The sequence below is a fragment of the Canis lupus genome, chromosome 21 (genome assembly GCF_011100685.1).
Source record: "Canis lupus familiaris isolate Mischka breed German Shepherd chromosome 21, alternate assembly UU_Cfam_GSD_1.0, whole genome shotgun sequence".
Classification (NCBI taxonomy): domain Eukaryota; kingdom Metazoa; phylum Chordata; class Mammalia; order Carnivora; family Canidae; genus Canis; species Canis lupus.
In genome coordinates, this window is record NC_049242.1 from 5,246,776 (window position 1) to 5,273,996 (window position 27,221).

Genomic DNA, 27,221 nt, shown 5'->3' on the forward strand with positions numbered 1-27,221 from the left:
CCTTCATGGAGCCTGCTTCTCCCTCCTGTCTCTCTTTCTCTCTCTCTCTCTCATGAATAAATAAATAAAATCTTAAAAAAAAATAAAATCTTAAAAAAAGAGGGTTTGTTTGTAAATAGTATTTTAAGTTCTCTTTTAACCAAACTTATGTCATCTTTAGCTCCAGGAAATGCATGAGTATACAGATACTTTTTTATGATATTTAGGGTTCTTTCAGTGAAAGGGAGAGAGAGAGGAAGGAAAAAAAGGAAGGAAAGAAAACATTTCAAATAGGCTTAGAGAAAGGAATTCACTGGTTGACACAATTGAAAAATTTACCAGGTAGCTCTGGGTATAGCACAGCCAATCCCAGAGGTTGTGGTTCTTTCCTTTTTCTCACCTTTGCTTCCCTGTACCTTGACTCCATTCTCCCACAGGCCCAGCTCTCCAGGTGGCAAGACAGTTGCTAAAAGCTCCAGGCTTACATCCTCACAGCTCCAAGTCCAGCATAAACAATAATGAATGCTTTCCTTTCAAAAAATCCAGCTTTGCATCTCAACAAGCTTTGATTTGGCCAAGGAGATTTGGTGTTCTCAAATGCCAATCCCTGGAGGCAGAGTTAGTGTGATTAACACCAAACCAAACCAAACTAAGAGTGGGAAGGAGGTGATTCCCCATGGAAAATCAGGTTGCTATTGTGGGGGGCGGGGGGGGGGGGCAATAGGAAAGGAAAAGAAGGAAAAGCAGGAGGGGGGGAGAGATTGAGCAAGACAGAGAGAGAGAGAGAGAGATGTAAAGTAAAACCACAAATGCCTATTGTCCCTTTCTGGCTGTTCTACTTCCACACACTCTTTTTCTCATATTTTCTATTTCAAAATGTCACTAATAACCCAAGCACTCACCTCCTCCCCATAAGAAGGCAATCCAAATCACACCCACTTACATCTGTCTCCTATTCCATCACATGTAGGTGAGGTAAACTTTTCTGCCAGGTCAAGATGAACCAGCAATCCAAGGCCAAAAGATTGTTTATCTATTCCCAATGTATCCACGTGGAGACTGAAAAAGGTAATGACGAGTTCTATTTGAAAGAGACACTAATGTGTGCAGATCACTTCCTTCCCACTAAGAATAAGAATAAAGGCCATTTTGTCTCTGGGCTTTCAAATCAATGATCTGGGGAGGAAAAGTATTAAAAACTGCCTCCCTATTTCCACAGAATGCATGTCAGCTGCATTTTACAATGGGAATAATCACCCCTTCCTCAGGGAGTATATTACATTGGTACTGGGGAGGAGCCTAAGAAATCAGACTTGAGTTCTCAAGTTCCAATCATATCTCCTGCTGCGATTCCCATCTGTTTGACTTGGAGTGCAATAATTTTAGCCGAGGACTGAGAATTCAATTTTTCAAAAAAAGTATCCCTGCTTTTTAGTCAGGAAAACAAAAAACCACTTTAAATAGTCCAAGTGTGGGACGCCTGGGTGGCTCAGCGGTTGAGCATCTGCCTTCGACCCAGGGCCTGATCCTGGAGTCCTGGGATTGAGTCCCACGTCGGGCTCCCTGCATGGAGCCTGCTTCTCCCTCTACCTGTGTCTCTGTCTCTCTCTCGCTCTGTGTCTCTCATACATAAGTAAATAAAATCTTAAAAAGAAAGAAAGAAAAGGTATATACAGGGACTTAAATTATGTTATTTTCTAAACTGGATGGAAACTACATGATTGCTACATATTTTTAATGTCTTTTTGTATATATGAAATAGATTATTAGAAATGAAAAGAAAGCTAAGCTAAATTATTTGAAGTTCTCACTAAAGGCATTCTGCGATCAATAAAGGAATAAATAGTGATGGATTTAGATTTATGGCAGTATTGCACGAGAAATATGCTGAAAGGTTCTCTTGACTAAAATAACTAAAATGCTAGACTTAAAAATAAGAAGGAAGATTTCAAGACTTCCTAAAATCTACAAAAACAAAAACCATGTGGTACTGGTATGAACATTGACATAAAGACCCATAGGATAGAATTGAGACTCCAAAAAATAAACCCTAACATTAATAGTCAAATTATTTTCAACAAAATGCCAAGACAATTCAGAGAGGGAAAATAGCCTTTTCAAATATCATACAAGGACTAGTGAGTGGGTATCCATCTAAAAGAATGCTATTAGACCCCTATCTCACACCATATACAAAAGTAAACTTGAATGGTTCATAGTCTTAAATTAAGAACTAAAACTATATAAAGGCCATAGAAAAAAATCAGATGTAAATCTTTATGATCTTGGATTAAGCAATAATTTCTTAGATATGATACCAAGAACATAAGTAACAACAAAAACAGATAAATTGAACTTCAATAAAATAAAGAACTTTGGTGATTCAAAGCCACTATCAATAAATAAAATGAAAAGATAGCTGTGTTAGGGATCTCCAGAGTAAAAGTCTCACAGAACTAATAAGAGATATATCTATATATCTCTATCTATGTTTATATCTATGTCTCTATCATCTATCTATCTATCTATCTATCTATCTATCTATCTATCTATCTATCCATCCATCTATCTCCAGAGAGAGATTTATTATGAGAAATTACTTCATGCAGTTACGGAAACTGAGAAGGCCTATGACGTACCATCTGCAAGCTGGAGACCCAAGAAAGCTGGTGTTATAACTCAGTCTGAGCCTGAAGGCCTGAGAACGAGGGGAATGATGATGTGAATCTAAGTTCAAGGGTGAGAGAAGATGAGATGTTCTAGGTCAAGAAGTGAGGCAAAAGAAGCAGCAGCAGTAGCAGCAAGGGATGAATTCTCCTTCCTCCTTCTTCTGTTCTATTCAGGTTCTCAACAGATTGAATGAGGCCCACTCACACTGGGGAGGGCAATCTTCCTTGAGTCCGCTGATTCAATTGCTAATCTCAACCAGAAATGCACCCAGAGACACATTCAAAAATAATGTGTAATCTGGGCACCCTATGGCCCAGTCAAGTTTACACATAAAATTAACCACTAAAATAGCCCATAGAATGGGATAAAAGAATTGCAAACCATATGTCTGTTAATCTGTTAAGGGACTTGTATCTAAAACTTATAAAGAATTGTTACAACTTAATAATAAAAAGACCACCCAATTTTGGGGTGTGTGGGTGGCTCAGTTGATTAGGTGTCTGACTTTTGATTTTGGCTCAGATCAAGCCTCACCTTGGGCTCTGCACTGGGCATGGAGTCTGCTTGGGATTCTCTCTTTCTTCCTCTCTCTCTCTCTCTCAAAAGCAAACAAACAAACAAACAAATAATAAATAAATAACCCAATTTAAGAATGGGCAATCTTTATAGATTTTTCACCAAAGAAGATATACAAATGGCCAATAGCACATGAAAAAACGCTCAATATTTATAGTCATTAGGGAAATGCAAATCACTTCCCACATACTAGGATGTCTATAATCAAAAAGACAGACAATAGCAAGTATTGATAAGCATGTAGAGGAATTGGAGCCTTCATATTCTGCTGGTGGGAGAGTAAAATGGTAAAGCCATTTGGAAAAACAGTCTGGAAGTGCCTCAAAAAGTTAAACATAAAATTTGGTGAAAACACATATCCACTCAAAAATTTATACATGAATATTCATAGCAGCATTAGTTATAATAGCCAAAAGCAAAACATTTCAATGTCCATCAATTGATAAATGGATTAACAAAATATTATCATAAAGGATTATTATTTGGCAATGAAAAGAACAAAGTACTAATATATGTTACAGCATTGAAGAACCTAGAAAACATTAGCTCAGTGAAAGCAGTCACGAAAGACAACATGTTATGTGATTTCTAGGAAATGTTCTGAGGCAAACCCATAGAGATAGAAAGTAAATTAGTGATAGTCTAGGGCTGGTGGTAGGGAGTGAGGAGAATGACTGCTAATGAGTAAAGGGTTCTTTTTGGAGTGAAGAATATATCCCCAAATTAGATAGTGGTGGTCTGGTGATGGTCGCACAACTCTGGAAATACTAAAAATCACTGATTGGACACATTAAAGTAATAAATTTTGTGACCTGTGATTTAAATCACAATAAATCTACTTTAGAAAGAAAAACAATACAGGGGTATTTAAAAAATAGGTCAGTGAATTGCTACCAAAGTAATGCATATACCATACCCAGAAATGAAGTAAAGCCAGGAATCCCTGGACATAATCAAGTATCAATGCCATCTTTGCCCCTCACAGTTTCTGTTGAACTCTGGAGAAGTTGAACCTGCGTTGTGGCAACTTTACAGGGTGTGGGGGACAGGATGTACAGACTAGGCATGTTGAAGGTAAGGATTCTAAGATCCCCTATAAAAACTGGTACTCCCACAGAGTAGGGGTGAAATGAAATAAATCCTGACATGTTACAAAGAGAAAAACTTCTTTCTTGAAAATATATAACCAAAAGTCAGCATTCGTATGACTTTGGATTTTTGTTCATAAAAATTTGTGTATTCCAAAATAAAGACAACAATAAAATCTGCATATAGAATTTCATTTGAAATGCTCTTCCTCCCAGTTGGGTGCACCTTCAGGAAACAGACAAGGAAAAATGCAATTGATCTTATGAGGCTTCAAAAAATCCCCACAAACTTAGAGAAAATCGGCATCAGATCCATTGTCAAAAATCACAAAACACATAAGTAAACAAGACACCATGAGGGAGAACCACCATAAGCTACAGGCAGCAAAAGATACACAAAACTTCATAGACTGAAAATAAGAGACATCTGTAAAATACCTACATTTAATATATTTTCTAAAAATAAATAGAAGCTTAGAAATATCACCATGAATTGAGTATTGTCCCTAGAGAATGGAGAATAAACATTCTTTTTAAGCATATAGTGTATTCATGCAAAGTGATAACATTATATGCCAAAAAATGGCCTCATTAAATTTCAAAAGACCGGTATTGTATGGACCCTATTCCCTAACTACAATTTACATAAGCTAGAAATGAATTTTAAAAGTTGACTTGGAAAACTCCATGAAAATTAACTGGAAATTAAGAAGTTAAAAATGAGGGGAAAATGGAAATAAAAAAATCTTGGAAATTAAAAAAAAAAAACCTCACTTGTACAACTTATGGGACAATGAAAAAACTGCAATAAAATATATAAAATACTTGTAACTAAACAATAACAACATGCATGCTGCTTAAGGAGTTCTGGGAGAGAAATTTATCAACTTAATTGCTTTTCGTTGGAAAAAAAAAAAGGCTCAGAATGAACTTTAAAAATCCAGCTTAAGGAATTAAAAAAAGAATGCAGTGGGCACCCCCGGTGGCGCAGCGGTTTAGCGCCGCCTGCAGCCCGGGGTCTGATCCGGGAGACCCAGAATCGAGTCCCGCCTCAGGCTCCCTGCATGGAGCCTGCTTCTTCCTCTGCCTGTGTCTCTGCCTCTCAGTCTCTCTCTCTTTCTGAATAAATAAATAAATAAATAAAAATACTTAAAAAAAAAGAATGCAGGATAAATCTAAGGAAAGCAGAAGTAAATAATAAAAATAGAAAAAACAATAAGAACAGAAACAAATATATAATTGAGAGAATTAACAAAGCCAAAAGTTGATTCTTTAAATTAACAAACTACTGGAGAGACTGACCAAGGGGGGAAAAAACAGTATTAGGAATTAGAGAGGAACATAAATATTAAAACTTTAAGGATTAAACAGATAATAGGATTCTGTGAATAAACTTATGGCAATAAATTTGAAAATTTATAGGTAATGGATGAATTACCACAAAACACAGCTCACCAAAACTGGCTCAAGAAAAAAATGGAGGGATCCCTGGGTAACGCAGCGGTTTGGCCCTGCCTTTGGCCCAGGGCGCCATCCTGGAGACCCGGGATCGAATCTCACATCAGGCTCCCGGTGCATGGAGCCTGCTTCTCCCTCTGCCTGTGTCTCTGCCTCTCTCTCTCTCTGTGACTATCATAAATAAATAAAAATTAAAAAAAAAAAAGAAAGAAAAGAAAAAAACGGAGAACCAGGATAACCTGTTAATGCTAAAGTAATCCGGATACTTGTTCAAAATCTTGCCATCAGGAAAACAGCAAGACAAAGCAGCATAGCAGGAGCATTTGACTCAATAATGATAGAATAGTAAAGTCCAGTCTTATGCAAAATTTTCCAGAAAATTGAGAGGGAAGGAATACTTTCCAACTTATTTTTTAAAGCTGGCATAACCTGGATACCAAAACAAGACCTAGGGATAGCACATGATAGGAAATGACAGACTAGCCACACTCATGAACATAGTTTTGAATATCCTAGACCAAATTTTAGCCAACTGGATTCAGTAGTATATAAAAACACAGTACATTGTGACTAAGTTGGTTCTCTCCCTGAAGTTCAAGTTTGGTTTAATATTTAAAAATTGATAGGGATAAGACAAAGATGCCTACTGTTATCACTTCTACTCAGTCTACACAGCACAGTAAAACAAGAAAAAGAAATAAAATTCATAAAAATTGCATAGAAGAGCCAAAACATTATTTCAATAATCGCAAATGGATATGATTACCCATTTAGAAAACCCCCAAAGAAGCCAACAAGTTTTCTTAATACTAAATTGGTACATAAAAGCAATTTTTATACACCACCAACTATTAAAAAGTGTGACTTGAAAACCATGTCATTCATAATAACATCAAAAACATTTTAAAAACCTTAGATGATATTTATATACATATTATATAATACAGGATATATATATAAAGCCCTACATAAGTAACATTAATATATATATAATATATAATACATACATATGTGTGTGTATATATATATATATCCTGTATTATATAAAGCCCTACATAAAGAACATTGACAAATTTTAATTAAAAAAAATGTGAAGGCCAAATAAATAGAAAATTATAACATGTCTTGGCCAGGAAAATTCTGTATTATAACACTTTTTATCCAATGCAGAGAAGTTTGCTAGGGTACCTGTTGGTGCTCCCAGGCCCAATGATAATAGCACATGAACAACTGCAGCAATCTAGTCTTGAAAAAAAGTATGATAACCCGTAATTCAGTTCCCTCAAAGATGAAGCATGAAGTCATCCTACCAAACAAGCATCCAAGAAAATTTCTAGCATGCCAAGAAAAATCTACACCGAGTGGTAAAGGACAGGGTGCACATTACTTACAGCTATAGGACCAATTACAAATGCAGGAACTGTACTTTGACCCATTAATCCACCAATTGTTAAGTCTTTTACTATTTTTCCCGTTTCCAGGGACCTGCATCTTGAACCTTGAAGAATTAGTGACAGGATAGAGTAAACATACCTAGGGATTGAGTGGATCCCCGTGGTACAAGGGGCACATTATAGCAGATCTAAAAAGCCCCCCACCCCCATATTCACTTAACCTATCCTGGAGAGTTTTCAATGCAGGGTGATGGCTTCCTGCCCATCTCTGCCTGGGGGCATCCTCAGTGTACTCAACCCACAGGTAGGACAAGCTATAAATTAACCGAAGGATGTTAATGCCCTAGGGGTGACCTTTAACCAATTTAGAACAGGAATTGGTGGATAAATGCTCCAGCTTCCTGCTCCTTTAGTGCGGAAAACTGAAGTGTTTCACAGTGACTTTCAGAGGTCCCAGCAAGAAGAAACCCATAGCGAAGCTGCTTACAGCCAAATCTGTCTTCGGATCTACTTTGGGGGGAAGAAAACTAAAACAAAACCCAAACGTCTACCAACAGTGGAAGGGGTAAACTGAAGTGTCATAAAAGTGAATGCTACACTACAGTAGGAGGGAATAATGCTAAACACACCAGCAAAATGTTGAGGGGAAGAAACAAGTCACAGAAAAATGCTTGTAGCCCTAGTCCATTTATTTAAAAAAAAAAAAAAACCTTAAAAGGCAAAACTAAAGATATTATTTAACAATATATGTGGGACAGAAAACTGTAAAGAAAAACGAGATAATGATTATCATAAAAGCCTAAAGGCTAACAAAAAGGACACTTAGGGTGTGGTAATATTCTATTTCTTAACCTGGTTGTTATACACCAGTGTTTGTTTTATGTTTATTCCTTAAATTATACATATTTTTTTATTTACACTTCAGGTATTTGATATATTTCATAATAAAGTTTTTAAATGCTGTCATATTACTATGTGGAAGATGGAAGGGGAATTGCAATCAATCAACCAATCTATCATTAAGTTAAAAGATTTTGCACTTGGATGGCTTTGAAAGTGTTTTGAGTTTTCATTCCATTTTAATGAAATCAGAACTTGAAATCGCAGAAGATACATTATGCATGTGATTCACTCCAGAAAGACTTCAGAGACCTCCCATTAGCAAAACCATACTAAAAAGAAACGCCTTGGTACTAACCTCAAAAGATTTTTGAATGAAAGCACTTAGTAAGCTATAAATTAAAATGTTTAAATTAATGTTTTAAGTTAAAATATTTAATGTATGTATTACATATTTATATGCATGTAGTATACATGTGTAATTTTTTGTTAATCTAATTTTATTTTCTTTCTTAAATTAACTGACCGTCAGTTCTATTCACACTATATAGGAGGACACCTATTCTTATTAAACATTAAGGAAATGAACTAACATTTTGATTTGTGTCGGGCTTTGTTTAGGAACTAATGGGAGGTGAGAATAGAACAGCATACAGGTTATGCATGCTGGAAAAATAAGTTTGATTCCTAACTTTTATTCCTGAGAAGATATTAAACTTAAATATTAAGAAAGATTATCTCCAACGAGTGAATATAACATAATCTTCATAGTAGTTTTTACTCATTATTCATTCATCATACTAACTTGAAAGCAGTATGTCTTTTCAGAGCACTGAAGAAAAGTTAAATATATATAGAGAGGAGAGATATATAAACCTCATTTGTATATGTGTGTCTCCATTTGTATAATTCTGCCTTTCAACATTCACTGGAAAAATAGAAGATTATTCTACATCTGGTCTTTTGGTTAAAGTTAGCAATGATTTTTTTTTTTTCCGGTTAATCTTTGGAATGATCAGGAGATTTGAAGGATGTCTTAATCCTGCTCTGAGTGTGTCAAAGTAGATGTCTTTGTTCATTTCACAAAACCAATAAAAGTCGTGTTCTGAGGATTAGATTTTGACAATTCGATCCAGATGACTACTTAATATGGAAAAATATTCAGCATCCCTATCTAATCCAGAAAGTGTATTCATAGAGAAGGCACTATAGCTACACTATATACAGTTGCAAATATTAAAATTAAAGGTTATAAGAAGAAACAGAGCTGTTAAAGGTCAGTGACTGAGTGAATTCATTTCCAGTGTAACATATCTATGATGATGTTGATTTTTTCCAAAACCCATTTCAAAGGCTCTCACTTTAGCATTTCAAAGGTAGTGGATAATATTTGAAAAAAAAAAAAGTTTCACTTCTTTTAAATACAATAATAATAGAGTTTGAAAGCTAAATATGCAAAGGCTTATAAAATAATGTGTGCCAGGGAGTTCTGAATGTCAATTGTGTGCACAGATGTCTCAGCTGGAGCATGAAATATTGGTATGTTTCATAAGTAGTTTTTCTTTCTTGGAAGAACTTACTTGCATTGGTGCAGTGACATGAGCTTTCTTTATGACATACAGGAAAACTGATATCTCAAAAAATAGGTAAAAATGTGGATTGCCACATTTAACTGATACTGGGTGTGAGTTACTAAACAAAACATTTCATATGAGTAATATTTGCTTTTGTTTAAAAAATTCAAAACATATCAAGGCATATTTCACCTCAAAGAAATTTGTTCATACTATCTTAAGTTTTAAAGTTAAAAGATGTGCTACTCCATTCTTGAAAGTTCAGATGTTAAAAAGAACATTAATTTACCACATTTTTCCAAAGATAAGACACTTCTCTTCCCATTGCAATATAAAGTTAGAGGCTACTTTATGAATACTTGCTATTAATCTGTTAGTGACACCATTGGATTCAAAGACTATAGAGGCTTTGTTAAAGAGCTAGATTTTCCACCTCCATGTATAATTCTTCCTCTTGAAACTATGTTTCCCAAAGTGTATCTCATGAACTACTAGATTGGGGTTTTGCACCATATTGTCAAACAAAGGTTTCCATTGTCAAAGTAGGTTGGAAAGTACCAGAATGCATTCTTAGAGGTATATGAGACATTGGTGTTTTGAAATTTTTCTGTAGCAGACAAAACTGTTTAACTTACTTTTAACACTGGAATTTCCTAATTTACTTGAGCTTTTGCACATAACCCCAATTGACATCCTATGGTATGGTGAAGCAAATGCTGTCCTATATAATTTAACCTAAAGACTGCATTCTGGCTGGCCTTTAAAAGAGTGTACGTTTCTACAAAATGCAAACATTAATATATTGGTCTTTGTAATACAAAATACTTTATATGTTATCATTAATAAAGGCTTGATGTTTTACAGATTTCTCTTCAACATCAGCACCTATCTTGTTTGTTTGCTTTGCCTGACTACAGTGATACAAAGACTAAAAGAAGTTTAGGGAATATTGTCTTATAAAATACCAGATACCTTCAGATAATAATATCAAGAAACTAAAGTTTTCAAATGAGGGAACCAGAGTGAGCTAAACTTGAAGCTCCATCCTCTAAAGAAGGACCCAATTTGTATTCTTTTGAGGACTCCATGCTTTCCCAAACCCATCTCAGGGCCTTTTCATATTTTAGGAGTGTTGCAGGGGTTTGAAAGGCAGCTGTAAGCACATTATATTATGTGACCCACACATAGCATTTTCCAATTTTGGTTCTCTTCTCATAGGAACCAAGCCAAATTTAGTTTGAGATGGGATTACTCAGTTGAAGTTTCTAGAATGGTAGTGGCTGCATGTTTTGTTTAGTTACTCATTAATTATGTCATAACTACATGAACATCAGAGTACTCTAAGAGCAAGGTACTGACTTACAATTTGCTCTGTTGCTGGGGTATCTGGGTGGCTCAGCCAGTTGGACATCTGCCTTCAGGTCAGGTCATGATCTCCAGGTCCTGGGATTGAGCCCCACATCAAGGTCCCTGCTTGGCAGAGAGTCTGTTTCTCCCTGTCTCTCTGCTTCTGCTCCCCTTGTTTGTGCTCTCTCAATATCTCTGTCAAATAAATGAATAAAATAAAATAAAATAAAAAAATAATTTGCTCTGTTGCAATGCCCTTCCTCTCTTTCTTCACCTGGCTAACCCATACATCTCAAGTTCCTGTATCATCTCCAGGAAGCATCCCAGACCTATCCCTGAGTATCTGTATTCAATGCTCCCAAAAGAACTTGTACTTATTTCTTGTCATGTCACCCATTTTTATTTTAAAAATTATTACAAGAAATAGTTATATAAAACAAGCTACTGCACTTACTACAAAAATGCTGTTGAGCATGTTATTTTATGAACCACTTTATATCCTTTATATAAAATTTCAGTGAGATATTTCTTGTATAATTCAGTGTTATACAAAAACAGTTGTCTCTTCTGAAAAACTCCGATGATTCTTCCTTTATGATAATGAGAATGATATAGCTAATTATGTGTTTACTTTTAGGTACGGCTGCCAAAGGTTTAGGGCCAAATCTAAAGTTTATTTAAGAGGAATTTTTAAGGTTATTGAAGGTTCTTTTTGGATAACTTTTTGGCCAATTTTGTCATTTTGTTTGTTTTAATTTCACAGATCTTTTATCGTAAGCCACCTTACAACCTTTGTGAAAAAGGTAGGGCTTTGATAAATATTTATAAAAATAAAATGTGGATGAAGAGGCCAACTATCCAGTGAATTTCTTTATTCTGGAGCAAACATGGATTTTTAAGTCAAAGTCCCTTATTTTTTTCTCTTTTTAGTTTGGGTTGTTTAAGTCTATTGCATCAGTTTGTTTGTTTATTTATTGCCATCAGTTTAGACCTGTTTGAATATTACTAATGAATTTGGTTTCAGTAGGGAATACATTTATTAAACCTGAAATTGTATTCCAAGAGTTTAAATAAAAAGATTTGGCCTTGTACAACTCCTTCTGAAAGCACACTTCACAATTAACCTCCCTCCACCTTGTTTGTACTTGTCACTTTTTTCCCCCTCAATTTCATTTAAGCAAGTTTCTCTTATGTAAACTTTGCTGACCTGGAAACACATATATAAATTATCCATATTTTGAAACTGTGGCCCTGAAATGCTGGGGGTGTTTGGGTGGTGTTTCTTCTGTGTCATTAAATTAATTCTAAGCATGTCACTGTCTTTTGAGATTTCCTATTACTTCACTTCTCAATTAAAAAAAAAAGTCAGTGTTTAATTTGTCTTATGTCTTCCAGAGTATATGAACAACAGCATCGTGATGGTAGAATCCAAACTTTGGAATTTAGACCTAGAGATTTGAAGATCTCTATTTGGGTAGTACAAAGAATGTTGTTAGTTTTTTCATTTCTGTTGTACTGCATAGCTGTTATATCTTGAACTATAAGGGTATTATAAATCATGAATCATGTGAAAGCATTGCAAAGAAATGAACATACATTTTATTTTACTATTTTTTAAAGATGTACTTATTTATTTTATATATAGAGAGAGAGTAGAGGAAGGGCAGAGGGAGAGAAAGAGAATCTCCAGCAGACACCCCACTGAGCGCAGAGCGAGACATAGGATTCAATCTCATAACCCTGAGATCATGAACTGAGCTGAAACCAAGGGTTTGACACTTGACCAACTGAACCATCCAGGCACCCTGAGGAGACACTTGAACAAAGATCTGAAGGAGGTATGAGAACATTAACATAAGGATAGAAAAGTTGTTAGCAAATAGATGTCAAAATCTCCTGGCTCAGACAAGAGAGAAAAAGGCAAAGAGAGACTTCAGGTTATTTTGCCTCAATTTTATCTTCAAATCTCAATGTTTCAAAGTGATTACAGCCCTAAGTGAAAACAAGTAGGTTTCTGATTAATTTCCAGTCCCAAACACAAACTTTATTTAAAGTCAGGAAGAGGTGGTTGTTCTCAGACATCCCCTATGTTACTAGGAGTTGGAGCAGAAATGCTGTAGATGACCTTGAAAGTATAAGCAACTCATGCCACATGAATGTGATATACATTAGATACTTAACAGTAGACATTGAAAACAGGTACCAAAGCTGGACAGCTCATACAACATTTTCCAGGAGATTCAATAATAATACATCAAGATGTAATCTCCTCCAGGACAAATTCATCCTTCCCAAGATGCCAGAAATCTTTTTTCTGCTTCCCAATGCCTGAGGTAATATATCAAGCAGTCATGAAAATGCCATGAATTGCAAAAGTAATTTTAATGAATCAAAAATGGAAGGCAACATGTCCACAGATGTGTAGTTTAGAAACTGTGATCAAACTGACAATTTAACTTACTCAATGTAAAAGTGACAGTTGCTAGATTAAATTACAATCATAGAGATATTATCTGAAAATATGAGATTAATAGATTCAGATACAGAGATTTTTTTAAAATGTATTTTCAGATAGTTCAGTCTATTGATTGCTTAACACGTTCCCAAGATCAATAAAAAAAACTAGTTGCTAGGTCTTTAATTATTGCCCAAATCCCAGCAATCCTGTTTCTGCTCTTTGATCTGTTTTCCTTTCACTTGTACTGTGTTTCTTTATTCTTTTAATGAATTATATAGAACTATCATCAGTAGAACGTGTATAACATGCCAGGTGCCAACCTAGATGCTTTTGCATATATCATCTCACTTAAATCTCACATTCCTGTATGAATGTGTCTGCAGACATATTCACATGATAGAGGAAGATGAGGGTGAACAATGAATCTGAGATTCATTTTATAGGATCTCAGAGAGGATAACTGCTCTAAATTCCCACATGTAGGAAGTATTAAAGTCAGGATTCTGCTCAGGTTTTTGTAGTCCTGTTGAGCCATCTGCTACTTAACAAATGCCACTCTAATAATTACTATTTGCATAGCATTATATTGTTTATAAAGTGCATTTACATTTTATTTACTTAATTATATCATGATCCCCAAGATCATTCTAATTTTCTTAGTTTTCTTGAAAATTATCAGTCTATGGCATTGATATAACTTCAAAAACCCTGCAGAATGCACTAAAGCCATATGCCTATCTTTTGTGTATGAACACTTATAAACTCCACTTATATAACAGACTCATTAGATTGCCTCTATCTCATGATTAGGAAAGACTGGATTTTCATTAAATACAATAAAACAGGGGATCCCTGGGTGGCTTAGCGGTTTAGCGCCTACCTTTGGCCCAGGGCGCAATCCTGGAGTCCCGGGATCGAGTCCCATGTCGAGCTCCCGGCATGGAGCCTCCTTCTCCCTCCTCCCGTGTCTCTGCCTCTCTCTCTCATAAATAAATAAATAAATAAATAAATAAATAATCTTTAAAAAATATATAATAAAACAAAGTATGGCAAATTACTCAAGAATATTTCCTTAACTATAAAGTGAAGGTAATATTACCTACTTACCTACCTAACAGATTGTTGTAAAGACAAAGTATGACAAAATTGTATATAAGGAGTATATATACAATCAATACAAAGATAATGTAATATAAAAAAGCTTTGAAAATTGTTTGGTATAATGTTTTACATTATTTAATGATTATTATTAAAGATTATTTAAAGGTATCTTTTTTAAAAATTTTTATTTATTTATGATAGTCACACACAGAGAGAGAGAGAGAGAGGCAGAGACATAGGTAGAGGGAGAAGCAGGCTCCATGCACCGGGAGCCCGATGTGGGATTTGATCCTGGGTCTCCAGGATCGCGCCCTGGGCCAAAGGCAGGCGCTAAACCGCTGCGCCACCCAGGGATCCCCTAGAGGTATCTTTATAATACCGTTATTTCTTTACTTTCATTACTTTTCAATTTAATAAATATATGCTTGATATTAAAAGTTTATAACATATATAGAGGAGAAAGTTAAAATTTCATTTCATACTTACCTTCCTCAATGCAACCAATTTTCCTTTCCAAGAGATGATAATGATTGCTAATTTGATACTTGTTCTTGAAGATCTATTAATATGCATTTATATTCATGAATTTAAATGTATTGTTTTTGAAATACATATCAAGCAAATATATTTTACTTAACAATTTTTTTTGTTTTTGTTTAACAGTGTGTCTGAGAGATCTTGAATAGCTATGTAGTAGTAAGAAATTCTTTCTTATCAAAAATTATACATGCCCTGTATATTTCCCTCCCCCTGTGTGTAGCAGGACTTGTGAATGTGATGGGATTTCACTCATGTGACTAGATCACATTACACAGTTAAGATGGAGGGATTTTGCAACAATCTGAATTATCTTGGAAATAGATTCTTCCAGTCAAGCCCCCAGATGAGAACACAGCCTGGCCAACACCTTGATTTCAGCCTGATGAGATCCTGAGCAGAGTACCAGTGAAATCATGCCAAGATGCCTGATTCACAGAAACTTTGATAATAAATATGTTTCATGTTAGGATCTTAAATTGATGATAATTTACTACACAGCAACAGGAAATGAATATAGGCACACACCTACACATTGTATTTCCAAGCTTCTCTCAGTGGTGGCCCGTGACTAAGTCCTAGCCAATCACATGAGAGCTGAATTCAGGTGTGCAACTTCTGATTAATATCATAAAATTAAATAATGAACATGCTTCCAATTCTTTTGGATTCAGAAGTGGAATTGTTGGATCATATGATAGTTATATTTTTATTTATTCATTTTCGGAGTATAAAGTACCTAAGATTTACTATCTTAATCACTTTTAAGTGTACAGTATAGTGATATTAACTATATTCACTTTGTTGTGCAATAGATCTCCAGAAACTTTTTCATCCTGTAAAACTGAAACTCTATACCCATTGAACAGGAACTCTCTTTTTTCCCTGCCACCTCTGGAAACCACCATTCTACTCTTTATTTTTAAGAGTTTAACTACTTTAATTACCTCATATAAATGGAATTATATGGTATTTGTCTTTTTGTGACTGGCTTATTTCATTTCATAATGTCCCAAGGTTAATCCATATTGTAACATATGATAGAATTCTCTTTCTTGTGCAGCCCTGGTGGCTCAGTGGTTTAGTGCCACCTTCAGCCCAGGGTGTGATTCTGGAGACCTGGGATCGAGTTCAACATTGGGCTCCCTGTGTGGAGCCTGCTTCTCCCTCTGCCTGTGTCTCTGCCTCTCTCTCTCTCTCTCTGTGTACCTCTCATGGATAAATAAATAAAATATTAAAAAAAAAAGAATTCTTTCTTTTTAATAATATTCCATCGAATACATAACCCACATTTTGTTTATCCATTCATCTGTTGATGGTCATCTGGGTTACTTCCACCTCTTGAACCACAGTGCTGCTATGAACATAGATGGGCAAATAACACTTTGAGACCCTGCTTTAAGTTTTTTTGCATATATACTCTAAAGTAGAATGCTGAATCATATGGTAGTTCTATTTTTAGTTTTTTTGAGGAGCCTCAAACATTGTTTTCCATACCAGTTGCACTATTTAACAATCTCACTAACAGTACACAGGATTCCAATGTCTCCATATCTTTACCAATCTTCTTATTTGGGGGAGATTTGATAGCAGTCATACCAATGGTTGTCAAGGGGTATTCGGTTATGGTTTTAATTTGCATTTTTCCAATGATTAGTGATGTTGAGCACCTTTTCTTATGCTTATTGGCCATTTGTTTACCATCTTTGCAGAAGTTTCTATCCAAGTCCTTTGTCTGTTTTCTAATATGGTTATTTGATTTTTTTTGTTGAATAGTAAGTATTCTTTATGTATTGTAGATACATGTCTTTTTGTCTAATATATTGATTTGCAAATATTTTCTCCCATTTCATCAATTGTCTTTTCACTCTATTGTTTGTGTCCTTTGAAGCACAAATGTTTTAAGTTTGATGTAGTCTCATTTATCTAATTTTGTTTTTGTTGTCTGTGCTTTTGGTATCATATCCAGGAAATCATTGCATTTTCTTGATGCTGGCCTGATGCTTATTTTCTACCTTGCAAAAGTGCCTGGAACTTACTATATATGCATGAACTTTCTGCTCTTCAGAATGAAGGCATCTCATGCTGTTCTAAGAGGGAAGTTTATAGCAATACAGGCCTATTTCAAGAACCAAGTAAAATCTCAAATAAACAACCTAACCTTACACCTAAAGGAGTTAGAAAAAGAAAAACAAATAAAACTCCTAACCAGTAGAAGGAAGGAAACAACAAAGATCAGAGCAGAAATAAGTGAAATAGAAACTAAAAAAAATAATAGAACAGATTAATGAAATCAGGAGCTGGTTCTTTTAAAAGATCAACTAAATTGATAACCTTTAGATGGAGTCATACAGAAAAACAGATATAACTCAAATGAAAATCAGAAATGAAAAAGAAGAAATAACAACTGACACCACAGAACTACGAATCATTATAAGAGAAATTATGAACAATCATATGCCAATAAATGGGACAACCTAGAAGAAATGTATACATTCCTAGAAACATATAACCTCTGAAAACTTAATCAGGAAGAAACAGAAAATTTAAATAAATTTTTAGTAATGAAATTGAATCAGTAATCAAAAAACTCCCGACAAACAAAAGTCCTGGACCAGATGGTTTCACAGCTGAATTTTCCCAAAAACAGTAAATACCTATTCTTCTCAAACTATTCCAAAATATAGAAGAGGAAGGAAAGCTTCAAATTCATTCTATGAGGCCAGCATTACCCTGATACTAAAACCAGATAAAGGCACAAAAAAAAAAAAAAAAAAGAACTTCAGGCCAGTATCTTCGATGAACATACACTCAAAAATCCTCAACAAAATATTAGCAATGTAAACCCAACAATACATTAAAACATCATTCACAATTATCAAGTGGGATTTATTCCTGGGATGCAAGAGTGGTTCAACATTTACAAATCAATCAACATGATACATCACATCGAGAGAAAGGATAAAAACCATAATATTATTTCAATATACACAGAAAAAGCATTTGACAAAGTACATTTATTCATGATAAAAACCCCTTAACAAAGTAGGTGGGTTTTTTCAAGATGTTATTTATTAGAGAGAGAGAGAAAGAAAGAGAGAGAGAGAGAACATGAGAAGGAGGAAAGGTAGAGGGAAAAGCAGACTCCTCACTGAGCAGGGAGCCCAAAATAAGGCTCAATTCCAGGATCTTGAGATCATGACCCAAGCCAAGGGCAGATGCATAACTGATTGAGCCACCCAGGCACCCCCAAAAATAGGTTTTGAGAGAACATACCTCAACATAAGAAAGGCCATATATGAAAAACCCACAGTGAACATCATACTCGATGGTGAAAAACTGAGAGCATTTCCCCTAAGGTCAGGAACAAAATGAAGATGTTCACTCTTTTTTTTCTTTTTAAGATTTTATTTTTTTAAAGTAAACTCTACACCCAACATGGGGCTTGAATTTACAACACTGAGATCAAGAGTCACATGCTTTACCAACTGAGCCAGCTAGGTACCTTCACTCTTACAACTTTTATTTGACATAGTACTGAAAGTCCTAGCAATCAGACAACAGAAAGAAATAAAAGGCATCTCAACTTGGTAAGGAAGAAGTATAGCTTATTATTTTCACTAATAGAAATATTTGTAGGTGTCATGAAACTATATATAGAAAACCCTAAAGATTCCATCAAAAACTTCTAGAACTGATAAATGAATTCAGTAAGGTGGCAGGATACAAAACCAATATACAAAAATCTGTTATGTTTCTATACACTAATAATGAAGTAGCAGAAAAAGAAATAAAAAAAAATCAAACTCACTTACATTTGCTTCAGGAATAATAAAATACCTAGGAATAAACTTAACCAAGGAGGTGAAAGATCTCTACTCTGAAAACTAAAATAATAAGAAAAGAAATTGAAGATGACATGAACAAATGAAAATATATTCAGTGTTTATGGATGGGAAGAACAAATATTGTTAAAATATCATACTACCTAAAGAAATCTACAGATTTTTAAAATATTTTTATTTATGTATTTATTCATGAGAGACACAGAGGGAGGGGGGCAGACACAGGCAAAGAGAGAAGCAGGCTTCCTGCATGGATGTGGGACTCGATTCTGGGATGCCAGGATCATGCCTTGAGCCAAAGGCAGACGCTCAACCACTGAGCCACCCAGGTGTCCCAGCAATCTACAGATTTAATGTAATCACTATCAAAATGCCAACAGCTTTTTTCACAGAACTAGAGTAAATAATCCTAAAATTTGTATGGAATGATAAAAGACCCCAAATATCCAAAGCAGTCTTGAAAAAGAAGAACAAAACTGGAGGTAACACAATCCTAGATTTCAAAATACACTACAAAACTGTAGTAATCAAACCAGTACGGTACTGGCCACAAAAATAGACACATAGATCAACAAAATAGTATACAGAGCGCAGGACTAAACCTGCAATTATATGGTCAATTAATTATCAATAAATAATGCAAGAGTATGCAATGGGAAAAAGTCTTTCCAACAAATAGTGTTGGGAAAACTGGGTAGCAATATGCAAAAGAATGAAACTGAATTACTTTCTTATACCATACATAAAATTAAACTCAAAATGGGTTAAAGACCTAAATGTGAGACCTGCTGTCATAAAAATCCTAAAAGAGAACACAGGTAGCAATTTCTCTGACATCATCTGTAACAATATTTTTCTAGATACGTCTCTTTAGGAAAGGGAAATAAAAGCAAAAATAGACTATTGGGACCACATTGAAATAAAATGCTTCTGCACCAGAAAGGAAACACCAAAAAAACTAAAAGACAGCCTATAGAGTGGGAGAAGATATTTGCAAATGACATATCCAATAAAGGGTTTATATCCAAAATACATAAAGAATATATAAACACCCAAAGAGTCCAATTTAAAAACAGGCAGAAGACATGGACAGACATTTCCCCAAAGAAGACACCCAGATGGCCAACAGACACATGAAAAGATACTCAACATCACTCATCGTCAGGGAAACGCAAATCAAAACCACAGTGAGATATCACCTCACACCTGTCAGAATGGCTAAAATAAAAAATACAAGAAACAATAAGTGTTGGCAAGGATGGGTAGAAAAAGGACATTCATGCACTATTGGTGAAAATGGAAACTGGTATAGCCATGGTGGAAAACAGTATGGAAGTTCTTCAAAAAATTAAAAATGCAGAATTACTTTATGACCCAGCAATTCCACTGGGTATTTACCCAAAGAATACAAAGACACTAATTTATAAAGGTATATGCACCTTTTTGTTTATTGCAGCTTTATCTACAATAGCCAAATTATTGAAGCAGCCCAAGTAGTCTATTAGTGAATGAATGGATAAAGAAGATATGGTATTTAGGGACATCTGAGAGTCTCAGTCCATAAACCTCTGACTCTTGATTTTGGCTCAGGGTATGATTGTGGGGTCCTGAGATTAAGCCCTGTGTCAGGCTCCATGCTCAGCAGGGTGTCATGTCAGCTTGAGGATTCTCTCACCCTCTGCCCTCCCACCCCACTCTTTCTTGCAAATAAATACATCTTTAAAAAAAGATTTATCTATGCAATAGAGTATTACTCAGCCATAAAAAGAATGAAATCTTGCAACAACATGGATGGACCTAGAGAGTATAATGGTAAGTGAAATAAGGCAGCCAAAGACAAGTACCATATAATTTCACTCATTTGTGGAATTTAAGAAACAAAAGAGAGACACCTGGGTGGCTCAGCGGTTGAGCATCTGCCTTTGGCTCAGGGCGTGATCCTGGATCCAGATCCAGGTCCAGGTCCAGGTCCAGGGATCAAGTCCCACATTGGGTTCCCTGCAGGGAGCCTGTCTCTCTCTCTCTCTCTTGCATGAATAAATAAATAAATCTTAAAAAAAGAAATGAACAGAGAAAAAAAGAGGCAAACCGAAAAAACAGACTCCTAACTGCACAGAACAAACTGACAGTTACCAGAGAAGAGGGTTGGTGGGGGGATGAATGAGTGCTATTATCATGATGAACACTGGGTGATGTATAGAGTTGTCTAGTATAGATATACTATACTGTATATCTGAATATTAATTCAGATACAATAGTAAATCTTTTTACTTAAGTACTGTACTTTTCCTAAAGTTTTTATTTTGATCTTCTTAATGTATATTATTCCCCTGCTGAATTTTACTATCTTTTCACTTATTATAGTATATTTTCCTTTGCATCATTGAACAGTTATATTAGTTGCTTTTGAGCCATTGTCTGATAATTTCAACACCTGTGTCATCTCTTTATTATCTTTTCCTTTAAGAATACATCCCATTTTCCTAACAGTTTTTATGCCAAGTAAGTCTAAATTTTGTCCTTGATATTATGTTTTTTTTTTTTTTTTTTTTTATTTATGATAGTCACAGAGAGAGAGAGAGAGGCAGAGACACAGGCAGAGGGAGAAGCAGGCTCCATGCACCGGGAGCCTGATGGGGATTCGATCCCGGGTCTCCAGGATCGCGCCCTGGGCCAAAGGCAGGCGCCAAACCGCTGCGCCACCCAGGGATCCCTGTCCTTGATATTATGAACATTGTTTTGGAGTCTCTGGATTCTGTTTTATTTCTCTATAAAGTGGTGATGCTTTTGTTTAGCAAGAAATTAAGTTAGTTTTAAACAAATTGAAAATTTTGTCCTGTGTATAGTGAGTAACAGGTCAAATCTCGCTTCAGTTCTTTTATCTGAAAGAGTAGGAGTATATTCTACTTTGAGTTCTTTGATCTGAACTATTTGCATTCTGTCTTTGTTATTCAAATTGAATTAGTGCATAGCCAGAGATTGTCTGAATTTATAAACAGAGTTTAGAGTTCTCTGATTCTCCATTTCTGGAATTCCTCCCTTATTCTCAGGCCAGAAAGACTTTCTGTGTGAGTTTTTGCTATCTTGTTACCACACCGCAATTTTTGTTTGTTCATAGGTCAAAGTCACTCAAAGTGGGAAATGCTGTGTTGATCACTTCATATGCATTTTGATTCTGTGTACTTCTGTCTATTCTCTGGACTCCTCAGGTTGTTGTTTTACCGTCTGGAGTTTCCAGTTATTATCTGTGGAAAGGTCAATCTGTTAGAAGTTTACTTCTCCATACTGGAATTGGAACTCTCCACACCAAAGTCATCAAAAAATTAAAACTTTGCACATAAACAATTAATTATAAGAAATATACATGCTTTGGGTGCCTGAGTGACTCAGTTGGTTAAGCATCAGACTCTTGGTTTCGGCTCAGGTCTCCATCTCAGAGTTATTAACTAATAACTCAAGCCTGAGTCATTAGGTCAAGCCTTGGGCATTAGTCCATGCCCAGCATGGAGCCTACTTAAAAAAGGGGCTGGGGATGCCTGGTGGCTCAGTTGGTTAAGCATCTGACTCTTGATTTTGGTGGCTCAGGTCATGATCTCAGGGTCATGACATTAAGTCCTGCATCTGGCTTTGTGCTGGGCATGGAGATTAAGATACCCCCTTTTCCTCTACCCCTCCCTCCCCACTCCCAAAGGAATTATGCTTGCTTGACCTAAGGTTTATGTTTTTGGCATGTGTGTTTAAGAGAATTTTCCCTCTACTTGTCCATCCCTAACCACCATTTTACTTTCATAAGAGAAGTTTATTTCCTTATTCTTTCTCAGATTGTCTAATAAACATCCCTTGATAAGCTGATAGGCAACAAACCTATAGATCCAAGTCAGCACTAGTCAAATTGTGGTTTGCCAATCAGTGCTTGTCCATGAACTATTTATTGCCTGTCCACGATGAGATGAGAACAGAACTGAGAATATCTATTTAGAAACTTTTGTCCAATTTTTATGAAGTCGTTTTATATCTATTAAATACAAAGAAAATTGGCCTTGTATTTTGCATATGTTCAGTTTTTACTTAAGTTTCATTTATTTAGTAATTAAATTTTCTTGTATTTTAAGAAGCATTCGTTGATGCTTAGAAATTAAAAACAAAACACTGGTTCTCTCTGCAGATAATCTGAGAAACACTGGCCTAGATTTCAAACAAGAAAATTACTTTTGGAAAGGTTTCAAGTTAACCATTTAATAGGAGGGATTGAAAGAGGACTTCAACTACTGACATTTTGATCTCAGTCTATACCTTTTAATTAATGAAGTTCTTTCTGGCTTATTTCTTAATTCAGGCAAAAGACCCTGTGGGCAGGGGTGCCTGAGTGGCTCAGTGGTTAGACGTCTGCCTTTCGCTCAGGTCATGATCCTGGGTTCCTGGGATTGAGTCCTGCATTGGGCTCCCCACAGGGAGCCTGCTTTTCCCTCTCTGTCTCTGCCCCTCTCCCTCTGTGTCTCTCAGGAATAAATAAGTCCTTAAAAAAAAAAAAAAAAAAAACAAAACCCTGTGAGCAAAGCATCTCCTGATGGGAACTGAAACTAGCACCTCAAGCAGAAAGAGCTTCCCTGAGCCAGTAAGACTGCCCATGACTGACTCCACAATAATGATCAATTTAACCTTTACTGCCCACCTGCACATACCCACGGACCTTGGTCACACATTTTCCTTGTATAAATCTGGAAGTATTTTCAGCACTTTAGAGACAGCTGAGAGGATAATTTGCTGTCTTCCCCGTGTTGACCTCACTGAAATAAATTCCTTCCTTGTTTCACCACCATTAGTTTCACTGCCTTTGGATTTTGTCAGGTGGGAGTGGCTGCACCTGGTCTGTATGGGCTCCCTGGAGCCAGGTGCTCCTGCACACCTGTGCCTCAGCTACAAGATGAACCTACACTGTAGTTTAATTTTAGCAATAGTTTCTGAAGACCTGGGATAGGCTAAAGTGTTCTTTTAAAAGATAAGAAAACTGAGTTGAAGGGGATTTCTAATCAAGGGAATTTCTCTTGGATATAGGACACAGTAGCCAATGTCAGAAAAATAATTCAGTACTAATCATTTAACTTTTAGCTGAGATTCAAGTATTCTTTGCTTGTTGCTCACTCTCAGAAATTACTGCTTTAATATTTAGAAGTAAAGCAGTAAGTTCAGAGGAAGAAAAAATAACAATAGCATCAGATCCATTTACTGAGATCCTACTGTGCAAACTCTGTATTGGGAAAAACAATCCATTATGTGGATATTTTTATTCCCATTTCAGAGGTGAGAAAACAGTTGTTGGAGAAGCAACTTAATTGAAATCACAGGGCAAGTACATGATAGAATCAGGGCCCGATTCAAATTTGTCTGATTCTAAAATCTCTACACTAACATTATTATTTTTTTTTTTTTAAGATTTTTAAGTAATCCCAGCATCTAACATGAGACTCCAACTCACAACCCCAAGACCAAAAGTCACACACTCTACCAAATGAACCAGCCAGGTGCCCCACAGTACTGTTCTTTATTAATTACCAGAGAGATTCATATACAAATTATTACCTCATCAGGCAGATGGTTTCAAGTGCTCTATTATCATAGTTCTAGAAAAAAACGGGGCTGTAGACAGTGCTTGGGTCTCCCATTCAAGGATTCATCCATCTTCACCAAACTTAGCTTAGAAAAATCCACGTTAGAGTATCAGGTGACAGTGAGTCAGCATTTTGGAAGCCAGGTAGAAACCAGGAATCAATAAGCAAATTCTTTTATGAATCATTGTAGATGTTTATGCTTGTTAAATGTTTCTAACTGCCTATTCTCTTTGCTTATTAGAGGAGTACAGTTAAAGGACTCTTTAAAAATCATATAAATAAAAACTATCAGCTGCCATCCGATCCTTGCCAAGCTGGAAAATGGAAAAGCAAAAGCTTTTGTGTTTAAAAACATTTTATTTTAATAAGTACGCTGAACACAACTAGGTTAGGTTGTTCTTTTGGGGAATGTACTTGCACGTTAATATTTCACTGGCCCTATACTTTAAAGATTTTCTTAAAACATCGGTTGTCAGTATGAATTAAATCTAGTTTAAATGAACATCACTCTATTCTAGCAAGAAGTGTTTTTTTTAATACACTTTTTTTCTTTTTACAGAAATAATCTTAGCATCATTTTATACTTCATACACTGCGATTTGGTCTCAATCAGAAAAATTCCTTTATATTTTTCTTCTGTCCTTCCTGTGTCTTCCATAACAGAAAATTATCAGCAGAAGCATTTCCCCTTCACCCAATTCCTATTCTCTTATCACAGCTCTATCTCTCTACCCTCCCTTCCTGCTCCGCAGGGGAATTCAAGAGGGCAGGGAAAGATTGCTAAAATTTGTCCCCTATCCAACACTGCCACATTCAATAGTAGATGCATCTAATTCTCTTTGCATATTTATCAGTTCCCATTTTCCTCTTCCACACCTCCTTGTTTGTACAACGGACTAATGACAAAGTGCTTTGCCCCTGCACACTCACAGACCACACAGACCTCAAATCATAGTAGGACCAAACATTTCTGCTTTTCTAGTGCACTTTCTGCAATGCCGGGCTGGTGGGGGAATGAGGAGCATTAATTTTTTTCCTACCCGTCCTATACTTTCTCCACTACCTTTGTCATGCCAGCCACTTCTCAGGTTCCTGTCCCACAGCCGCCATTTTTGAAGCTGTATTACTGTTTATACACCTTAATGCAGCACATCCTAACAACCCTCACAAAGTAGGGAGGACTACTAACAGCTAATATCTGAGTGCTTACTATGTGCCGATAACTGTTTTTCCAACATTTTATTTAAATTCAATTTGCCGACATACAGTGTAACACCCCGTGCTCGTCCCGTCAAGGGCGCGCCTCAGTCCCCCCATTCCTCCACCTCCTCTTCTGCAACTGTTTGCGAGTCAGGAGTCTCTCGTGGTTTGTCCCCCTCTCTGATTTTTCCCACTCGGTTCCCCTCCTTTCCCTTGTAATCCCTCTCACTATTTGTTATATTCCCCCATGAGTGAAACCGTACACTGATTGTCCTCCTCCGACTGACTTACTTCACTCAGCATAATACCCTCCAGGTGCATCCGCGCCGAAGCAGATGGCGGGTGTCCTCCCTCCTGAGGGCTGAGCAGTATTCCACGTACACATGGACCGCATCCTCTTTATCCATGCGTCCGTCGACGGACATCGTGGCTCCTTCCTCAGTTTGGCTATTGTGGACATTGCTGCTGTGAACTTTGGGGACAAATAGTGTTTTAAGCATCTTACATGTATTCACTCACCTAATCTGGGAAGATATGATTTTCCTATTTAACAGATAAGAAAGAGGGTGTTCAATGCCTTGGGTTACGCCGCCAGTGACGGGCACAGGGGGGTTCTGAAATCATGTCTGACCGGCTAAAGGAACTTTTAACCACTATTTAATTAATAATGATTATTTCCAGCCCCAAACCTGGCGACCTTGGCCATCTCCAGTAGCTCACCCCCTCACGTGGCCCTGCGCGCCCTCTCCTGCCGCCCCCGCCCCGCCCCCGCACCCCCCGGGGCCGCCGTCCTCCGGGGTCGCCCCCCCCCCCCCCACGGCCCCCGCCGCCCGCGCCGGGTCACTGCCGCGTGTTTCCCGGCATCCCGGGCCCAGGTACCCGCAGCCCCAGGACCCCTGCCCCTGGTATGCACTTAGTCCTCTCTTTGCCTCCTGCCATCCTCCTCCTCCCAGGGGTCCCCCGACCCTCGGGGCAGCGCGGGGGCGCAGGAGCGCACGCAGCGAGCGCAGGGCGTCGGCCGCAGTCGGCGGCAGCCCCGGGGTCCTCGCGCTCCTCGCGCTCCTCGGCGGCCCCCGGCGCGGTGCAGGCTGGGGGAACATGGCCGCTTCCGGTCTCCCTCCCGGGCCGGCGCTGGCCTGACCGCGGCCCCTGCCCGGCGCACTCCGCCCTCCGCTCCTCCCGCTCCGCTGCCGCGGAGGTCGCTTCAGCCTTTGCGTCCCGCTGTCCCCGCCGCGCCATGGAGAAGAGCTCGAGCTGCGAGAGTCTTGGCTCCCAGCCGGCCGCAGCACGGCCGCCCAGCGTGGACTCTCTGTCCAGGTAACCGGGATGCCCCGGGCCCCGCCCAGCGCCCAGCGCCCAGCGCCCGGAGCCCGAGAGGGATGGAGAGGGGCCTGGACCCGCGGGGGGGCCCCAGCTCCCGACTCTGCTTCCTGATGGCTGCGCCGAAATTCCTCTCCTGGGACCTGGGAGCCACTTCTTCCTCCCCCTCTGGGGTTTGCAGGCTGGGGAGAAGGGAAGGTGAACACTCATTGCTGCTTCACCGGC

The 27,221-nt window shown here is 37.3% G+C and overlaps 1 protein-coding gene and 1 long non-coding RNA gene across 9 annotated transcripts in view; one reads left to right on the plus strand and one right to left on the minus strand.

Annotated features, from left to right (window-relative positions):
* LOC106560166 lies at window positions 1–26,746 on the minus strand. 4 transcript variants are annotated; one of them, XR_005375421.1, is made up of 5 exons: window positions 26,590–26,746; window positions 25,968–26,148; window positions 10,943–11,121; window positions 923–1,038; window positions 1–586 (listed from the first exon to the last, which is right to left on the minus strand). It is a non-coding gene; the product is annotated as an uncharacterized LOC106560166 (long non-coding RNA). The 4 variants fall into 4 exon arrangements; XR_005375422.1 differs by having other exon boundaries at window positions 1–210; window positions 380–1,038; XR_005375423.1 differs by lacking the exon at window positions 923–1,038.
* MTMR2 (myotubularin related protein 2) overlaps window positions 26,746–27,221 on the plus strand; it is a 121,711-nt gene continuing 121,235 nt past the window's right edge. For 3 of the 5 annotated variants that reach the window (XM_038568233.1, XM_038568234.1, XM_038568231.1), the window contains exon 1: window positions 26,842–26,993. Coding sequence is in view for 2 of the 5 variants with exons in the window: in XM_038568230.1 (XP_038424158.1) it covers window positions 26,914–26,993 (80 nt within the window). In the remaining 3 variants the exon portion in view is untranslated. Of the gene's footprint in view, window positions 26,994–27,221 lie in introns of all 5 variants that reach the window. The other 2 variants (XM_038568230.1, XM_038568229.1) reach the window with 2 other exon arrangements.